Consider the following 8,645-nt stretch of genomic DNA (forward strand, 5'->3'; position numbering starts at 1 on the left):
CTGCATTCTGGTCACGTCATGTGGTGAAGTTTATGTGGGGTCATGTCATGTGGGGCAGTCACGTGACGTCACGTGAAAATTAAGAATTTGCACAACATGGACGTGTCATATATCGAAACACTCAGCACAGTGAGGGGAACTGACCCACGGGTATTTTGGTCACGTCACGTGCTCATGTCCGCTTGCCTCCAAAAGTTTTTGCACCCTAGTGGTCCAGTAGCTTTCACAATCTTTCTGTCCACTTGCCTCCAAAAAGCACCGGCCTTTGCGAATACTTGCACCGTCAAAACCAACATCAAAGTTTGTCGCGACGAACTTTACAAATCTAGTTTTAATGCTGAATCTGCTGTTTAATTTAGAAACAATGCTAACACATTTGGTGAAAACCAAACTGATATTCACAATGGATGTTATGGGACCTCATCTGCTCTTACTGGAAATTCCTAATTTTTCTAGATTAGAAAATTCTACTCTTATTGTTTCTCCTCTGACTTATAACACTTTATTTGCATTACTGACTTGTTGATGTGTTGTCAACAGTAAAAATGCAGCTCCATCCATGGTATCAAACTTAAAACATAAACGAAAGGAAAGCTGCATAGAGGCTTTTAACTGCCATTTTGCATGTGAAACATGTACTGTATGAGTCCAGGACTTCTGAGGGCATTAGATAGGTTAATGTGGAAACAACCCAGATGTTTGAATTTCTTTTTAAGCCTCCAGTTTGCCCAGATTTAGTCTACTGGATCAAACTTGTTTCCAACAGAGCTGTTTTGTTGACATTCCCGGCCAATCCAAGTGACAGAAAGCATGAAAGGGCCTTCGATTTTTTGAAAGGGCCTTAAAGCATGTGATGCATTGCTTTGAAATCTAGCAGTAGCACTGTAATTAGATTTTTCTCAAAGAACAAGAATGATTCACTGGGTTTGAAGAGTTCTGATTTTACACACCTGTTATGTGGGGCTTGGGAAATGCCCCACATGCCCCACAAATGCCCCACTCAATTAGAAACTTCTCTCTTATGCACACATCTGAGCTTTCTTAAATGAAAAAGCTGACATATGTAGATGAAATATTTCTCCTATTTAGAGATTGGTCTCTGGTCATAATGTTATTTCTGTTTCTGATTTACAGTTGATACCTTGTGAAATATATTTATTAGAACAGTTTGTGGGAAATGCAGCCCAAAAGGTCAAGATTTAAACTCGCCTTGAGAGCCAGACACTTTTAGATATTTTATTGACAAAATCTGAAGTGTTTTGAGGGAGCAAACAGGAATTGAACCATTCAGAATGGCTATTAAAGAGAGCATCGATTGGATTAGGGTTCCACTTTGTGTGTTGTGAATGTGCTGCACACTGTGCAGGTTCTGGCCCACAGATGAAATATCTCAGCTTCAGTGTTTTGACATGGTGGTCTGGAGAGAAGAAATAAAATTGTACACTGCAGTTAGGCTGTCCAGATAAAATGTTTTAATGCTGGGGATCAAAAGAACCACCTAATACTAATAAGTTTAAACAGTGGATGCGGCGCTGCATCAGAGCTCCAGTCAGAGCAAATGCACATGAAAGAGGCTTTCAAGGTTGAAAAGGCAGAATGAATAGAGATCAAATCCTCCGTTTCGACTTCAATGGCAAGAATCAGTAGGCACCAGCAGTTAAGTCTCTGTGAAAACCCAGCTTATCTGACTCAAATCCTATTGTCAGTCTTACACAACAGCAAATGATTAAAAAGCTTTTATTAGTCAGGACTTTATATATTTTATACTCTTTTATTCAATTAGATTTGGCACATTATTAATATACATTTATATATATGTTCCTGGACTTAACACTGACCTTGCATACAATTTTTTGAAAGTCTCAAAGCAAGAATTGGATAGTATTGTCTTTGGAGTAAAATTAGGAATTGTCTAACATCTAGGGAAAAAGTGTATAATGAAAGAAAATCTTCCTTGATCACTACTTGACCAGTATACTATTTATTTTTCCATTTGCTCAGTGTTATTGATGAAAGTTTACCCACACGTCTTTTTTTTTGACATAAATATTGTTAAACACAAGCAGTCTTTGTTCATATACACCAGAGGCTTAGTTATTATTTTACCACTTTATTATATACCTACTATATCCATTATATCCAAATAATACAGTGGCTACTTCATTTCCATTGATACTCCACCAAGCCAAGGCTAAGTTCACAGGCATTACTATCATGTGTGGTCACATAATTGATTATAATAAAGGCATTTAAATTATTTTTGGTGTTGTAACAGATCCAGCAAGAAGGTTGGTGGTGTAGATGGAATGTTCTCAATGAAGATTACATTTATTTACCCGAGGCAGGATTCCAGTGCTCAAACCACAAGTAGTCTGAAAGTCCATACCACTCTGTAGAACATATACAAACTAGACCTCATTAAAAGCAGAGCTTTAGCACAGAATCAGTGCCAAAATTATAGAAATTTATAGCTGCCTTTGGCTCCAGGTAAAACTGGGACAGCTTTAGTGAAACTTTATGAAATGTGTTTCATTTTGTTCTTAATTTAATGGATATTTTTTCACCCTAAAGTTGCTGAACTGTACCACAATCTGCAAACATGTTTTATGAACAACAGTCTAAAGAAAAAAACTATATATGTGCAATGCACACAGTTTACATTACTATCCGTAATTAAAACAAGATTTCTGTAGCCTAAGGATAAAACATGGGGAAAAAAAGAGTGGTCTGTTATAGGAAAATAAACAAAGATGTAGTGATCCTATATAGCAAAAACTGTTTGTCAATTATGTCAATTTGTCAATGATGACAAATTTTCATTTTTTTTATAGATTGACGTTATTTTTAATTATATGTTGTGCAAATTATTGGGTATCAATACTTAGGACTCCACAAACACCTGAGTTTGAGCTCTTAATCTTAGACACACTTATATGTGGTTTTCCTTAATTTCCTCACTATTGAATATAAGGGCTTAATGTGCATTTATGCATACAGCACCGACATCTGGTGGAGGGAATCTAACCATGCATTTAGCTAATTTCCCAGTGCTATTATCCCTTCGGAAAGTAGAGCATTAGCTGTTATTAGGAATGTGTTGCTTTGTTAATAACTACATGTAGGATGTTCTGACAAGAACCTCGAGAATGTTTATGATGATGACAGGTTGACATTGGCTAAGCCAGATGATCTACTCACCATGCAGCTACACCTTTATTGATGAGATTTACAGTGTGATGAGCGCTGCTGAAATGAAGTCTTATAGAACATACTGCAGGTATGAACCAGTGTGAGTGTATGTACCAAAACTGATGTGAATTGGGTACAAACTACATAAAAAATTCAAGGCAAATTTACTTTTTTCCATTACATGACCATTACTTTTAACTGACAGTTAATTATCTTTTAGTTTATTGCCTATAATTTGAAGAAACTGCTGATTAAAAATAAAATATACTCTCAGGACAGGAATACAGGAGAGGTCAATAAGAGATGGATTCCTCCTTACCACATAACTGTCACTTAAATGCATGGACATAGCTAATGTAATACTATAGCAATGGTATTTACTTTCTATCTATACATTCAAGCGGCTTAAACTTTTGCAGCTGGTCCTTTTATTCACTACTTTTCCCTCTTTCCTCCCATGTGAGTTTGTGTGTTGGATATAGAAGGCATGACTTGATGGGTGTGCACAGGGAAATACACAGTTGTGTGAAAAAATGGGTAGTAAAAGTAAAGTTCTGGTCAAGTATCTAAACCTCAATACTAAACTGTAAAAGATGACAAGTACAAGAACCTGTATCTTCATTAAGTCATCTAAATAATACAGTTCTTACCACATTACTATCAGTCAGTGTGCTTTCAGGACCGACAGTGATTTATTTTCTCCATGTGTTTGTGCGTGGGATGCAGAAAATGTAATAATTAAACACACTGTGTCACTGTTCTTAGACTTGGCCAATAGTTATTTAAGCTTGAATCATTTTCTAGAACCCGAGGATGCGCAAAGCTATTCCACAGCCCTGTACTAGTATATAATGTTGTTAACATTTTAAAACCACAGCCCTTTTAACTGTTTGTTTACTGCAATAATGCACCTACTGTATAATGAAGTTCGGGGCAGAGGGTTAGGTATCATCTATTTAAAAAGAAGCAGCAACAGGATATATCCTAAATGACCACATCTTTCATTGCTTTATTAGTGTTTGTATTCAGTTCATTTTACTGCCTGGCTGTGTCATCTAAATGAAATTCAAAGTCATTGGTGACCTTTTGAAATGTCACTTAAACTATGCCTGTTTAATATTTTTGTTTATATGATGAAATCTGTCTGTGTGTTTGTCTCCAATTTCAAATATTCCAAATATATGTGTAGTATATAGTTATGTTGTTTGTGATGTTGATGATTTTTGGTCCACTGAATCAGCAATTATTTCCCCTTCAATGGTGGTTACTCTGTGCATGTCATGATCATGATTAGCCTACCTGTACCCTGCTGAGACACGGTGTGGCTACAGATCAACCAGTGGACTTCACACCCTTACTCACTTACATTATTTCTTATGTTACATTATATATTATGAGGAACTCACGATTACGGTACTGGTACTCATTACTGTTTTTGCAGAAATACTTTGCAAAGTGAGGACAGCTGATACCAACAATTGCTGACTTAATTATAGATTCAAAGAACCTGCTTAGAAGTGTGCTACATGCTGATTGAATTGAAAAGGAACCACCATCTGAATGAATGATGTAATAGGTATTTAATAGAACAGTTACGTATTTAAATGTGATTCCTTCTAATTTTGCAGAAGCGCACTAGGTATTGCATTATTACTACAGAACAAAAGAACTTTATCAGCCAGACATGCACACTGTTTACACTGACAAACCATATCTTTATTCCTCCTCAGTCTTGTGTGTTAGACTCTTGCCATATGTATAAAAAGAGTAGGACTAAAAATCCTGGCTAGTCGCGGCTTGACAACATTAAGTTCAAATCCCAGGATTTCAAGATGGTCACTGCAGGGCCCTTGTGCAAAAGGTCCTTATCATCAGATGCTCAGTTTAATGTCTGTATTGTGTTCTGATTTACATTTAACTAGTTTTTAGATAAAAATATCTGCCAAATGAATACATTAAGTATAAAGCCATTAAAATTTCCTGTGGAGAATTGATGCATTTCTTCTTCTTCTTCTTCTTCTTCTTCTTCTTCTTCTTCTTCTTCTTCTTCTTCTTCTTCTTCTTCTTCTTCTTCTTCTTCTTCTTCAAATAGCCTGTTGACATGACTTGCAACCCTTTACAAACAAGTACTCAAAATGTTCCCATTTTGAGTACCCATTTTGAGTACTTGTTTGACTTATCAACAAACAAAATAAAGGAATAATGTGCAAATGGTTAGAAAAAAGGTAAACAGTTGTTTAAAATATTTCAAGCAGAAATAAGCAGAATTTAGAGATCAGAAGACTCAGACTTTCTATGCATTAATTGTTGTATGGATTAAAGGCTGTATTGATTGCAGTACATTATTACATCTGCAGTATTATTTGAAACAGGAATTTACAGAAACACATTGTACCTATTCAACAAATATACATAAAAATGATTTTATCAATTTATCATTTTCCCACATTCTAATTAATATATAAGCAAATACCCCTAATTAGTACAAAAATAGTGCACTATTAAAATAATAATAATAATAATAATAAAAAAATACTCAAAGAACAATTCAAATGTACACAGCACAGAAACATCTTATTTTAAAGACAATACAGGTAAAAATACTGTAAGATTCTTTATACCCATCAAACCATTTAAAATTGCTGGGTAAGTGTATGTTTATTAAAAAGCCCATAAAAAGCCATCTGGTTAAAGATCATTTGGTAAAACATGAGATTCCAGTCATTTTGTTTAGGCATCATCACTTTTCGATCTCCAGGATTTGTAGCTCACATAGGAATTTGCTGCATAACAAAGCACAACTAAGAAGGCAAATACCTGAAAAGAGCAGAAGGTTGTTTTAAAATCAGTATGGGTCATACAGTATGTATTAGAAGGAAATTGTTTAAGCAACTATTAAACAAAACTATTGTCTTGCTGATTACAGTATTTGTGGGAACAGGTAAATTTTCCCCAGGAGATCAGTGGTCTCACGTTTTACTATGGATTTGAGGACACAGAATCCATGTCTATTATATGCTCATTGTTCCTAAGTGTTTACAGCACATGTGGCATTGTCTGGAAGTGTGGTAATGGAACTCAATCCAAACTAATCAAGCTCTCAAGAGGAAATTATACTTCTCTTCCTCTTACCGTGGAAGTAATCCAGCAGATGTAGTAATAGCGCCCCTTAATGGCTTGTGGTACAGATGTAGCATTAATCACTGCAGCTGTCATGTACAAAACAGTGGCACTGCTATTGAAGCAGAGTCCCTGTGAAAAGTATTCGGGTTTAAAGCTTTCATATTCTATAAGAAAGTTAGTATATGTTTGTATAAGACGATTTTGCTGGACTATAGTAACATGTATCATAGTTTGTTTTTTTTTAGTTTATTCCACTCACCAGAGTTGACCATGGGATATGGGGTATCTTTGAGTGAGCACTGGTTATGTAGAGTAAAAGAAGGCTGACAGTCAGCACCCAGCAAACCACTGACACAAACATCACCCATCCCAGCGCTGGCACCCGCAAATACTCAGTTCCACCTAGAAGAGTCCACACAAGCAGTCCACAAACCTGACAACAAATGAAAACAAACTTAGAGTCTATAAAATTGTCAATGCCATAACGGCACAACATAGGGTTGGTCATGATATGAAAATCATACATATGGAGTTTTTACTGCTGTAAGCAATAGTGTATTGAGTCTGTGTATTTCCCTGTGCACTCCCATCAACCCTTCCTGTTAGAAGTAACAAAGAATTTTTCACTGAAGGCTTGGTGTCACAGGAAAAGTGGTTTTGCTTTCAGCAGATAGGCCTAAGTGAAAATTAAACACTGCCTGAATGCTTGGATGTGATTCAGGATGGATTGTGGAAGGAAAACGAACAATAAGGGCGAAAGGAAGAGTCGGTTGACTAAACTGTTTTGGTTTGTCCACTTCCTCTCCTCTGAGGAATCTGCATGTGTGACTCGTTTTTATTTGTGTTGAAATTCTTCATGGTATGGTATGTATGGAGTTAAAAAGTGTTTGTTGTAAAGTTTGTTGCAAAGTGCTTATTTATTGAGATACAGACTTAGTATTTCACAACAGTTTGTAAACAGAACATACAGAATGTATGTATATCTGTTGAAATGCTACTTGGATTTCAGCAATGCAATATTTAATGAACAATTTTATTCATGAACTTGATGTGTGTTTTGGCTGAACTGATTAATGCCAATTATTGTATTGCCTACATCATGGAGCTGTTACAGTAGCCACACATATCATCTCCGTTCTTACACAGCCTAATCAAACTTTTGATAACGCTCATTATAATACACAAAAATAGTACAAGAAAATCTACTTACTATTTCTCCAAACATAAGCATTCCAGGAGGAGAGCACACAAACTTGTTGTCATAAGCCAAAGCAGAGTGTGAGAGGCCCAAATCCTCCAGTGTGGGACTATTGCTGCTCCTGTTCACAGCTCTGGACTCCAGGTCTTCTTCCATCCTAACAAAATGAATCTGACTGAGAAAGGCCTGCTATTAAACCAGCCGTCTCTGTAAGGCAAAGGAACAACGCCCCCTGTCGTTTAATTAATGCTAGTACACAGGAAGCTATCAGGAAAAAAGAAACAAAGAGGATAAATAGTAAGTACAAGATGGTACAGTGAAATGATTACAAAATTTACTATGAAATATCCTGCCATGTTTAAAGAAAACAACGTTGTTCGTCGGGTTTAAGGACCAGGACATTCCACTGATATGATTAACCCGCTCAATATTAAACCTGTACTAACATACAGTTAACAAAAGGGGGCAGCAAAGCGACACCACAGACCCACACACACTCTAAAGCACTGTGAGAGAACACTAACGGAGACAACAACACAAAATAATCTGAAGTGTTTGTTTTGCTGTACATCTATTTATCAAAAGGTCATCGCAGAGGGAAATTAATAATATGTATATTAAACAAATCAAATATTATATAAATATAATCAGTATGATATGTGAATTTTATGTAATTTAATAACGTAATAATAAAATAATTGAAATAAATTGTTTGCCATTGTTCCTTAAAAAACATTGGTTTTGTCCAGATGAAAGAGATGTTCATTTGATTCAACTTTCAAAATGGCAATTAAGGAAATGGCACACAGGCTCTCATGAAAATGAAGTAGACACGACACTGAAAAGGGATTAGGTTTGAGCTGTAAATCAGATGGAGACAACAACAATTTGAAACAATATTATTGAGATATTAAAATCATATATACATATAGATGTCATATATATATATATATATATATATATATATATATATATATATATATATAGATAGATAGATAGATAGATAGATAGATAGATAGATAGATAGATAGATAGATAGATAGATAAGTATTATCAACATAGTAGCGTTGCTGTTTTTATAATATTTTGTATTAGTATGATGTAATATGCATATCATTGGCATAACATTATTGAC

The 8,645-nt window shown here is 35.4% G+C and overlaps 1 protein-coding gene across 1 annotated transcript; it reads right to left on the reverse strand.

The window, feature by feature from the left end:
* Positions 1-4,766: 4,766 nt before the first annotated feature.
* On the reverse strand, positions 4,767-7,691 carry cmtm8b (CKLF-like MARVEL transmembrane domain containing 8b). The gene is made up of 4 exons (XM_027149758.2): positions 7,523-7,691; positions 6,572-6,745; positions 6,322-6,441; positions 4,767-6,006 (listed from the first exon to the last, which is right to left on the reverse strand). Exons 1-4 carry the CDS (start codon positions 7,664-7,666, stop codon positions 5,920-5,922), a joined length of 525 nt encoding a protein of 174 aa, XP_027005559.1. The 5' UTR covers positions 7,667-7,691; the 3' UTR covers positions 4,767-5,919.
* Between the last annotated feature and the right edge of the window lie 954 nt (positions 7,692-8,645).

This window comes from Tachysurus fulvidraco, chromosome 3, assembly GCF_022655615.1.
Source record: "Tachysurus fulvidraco isolate hzauxx_2018 chromosome 3, HZAU_PFXX_2.0, whole genome shotgun sequence".
NCBI classification, from domain to species: domain Eukaryota; kingdom Metazoa; phylum Chordata; class Actinopteri; order Siluriformes; family Bagridae; genus Tachysurus; species Tachysurus fulvidraco.

What these genes read in the sequence shown, in the direction of transcription:
- cmtm8b (XM_027149758.2), bottom strand. Translation starts at nt 7,666, where the DNA reads ATGGAAGAAGACCTGGAGTCCAGAGCTGTGAACAGGAGCAGCAATAGT. An exon ending in ATATCCCATGGTCAACTCTG is followed by an intron (nt 6,442 to 6,571) that starts GTGAGTGGAATA and finishes TACTTTTCACAG; the next exon opens with GGACTCTGCTTCAATAGCAG. An exon ending in TCTGCTGGATTACTTCCACG is followed by an intron (nt 6,007 to 6,321) that starts GTAAGAGGAAGA and finishes TGCTCTTTTCAG; the next exon opens with GTATTTGCCTTCTTAGTTGT.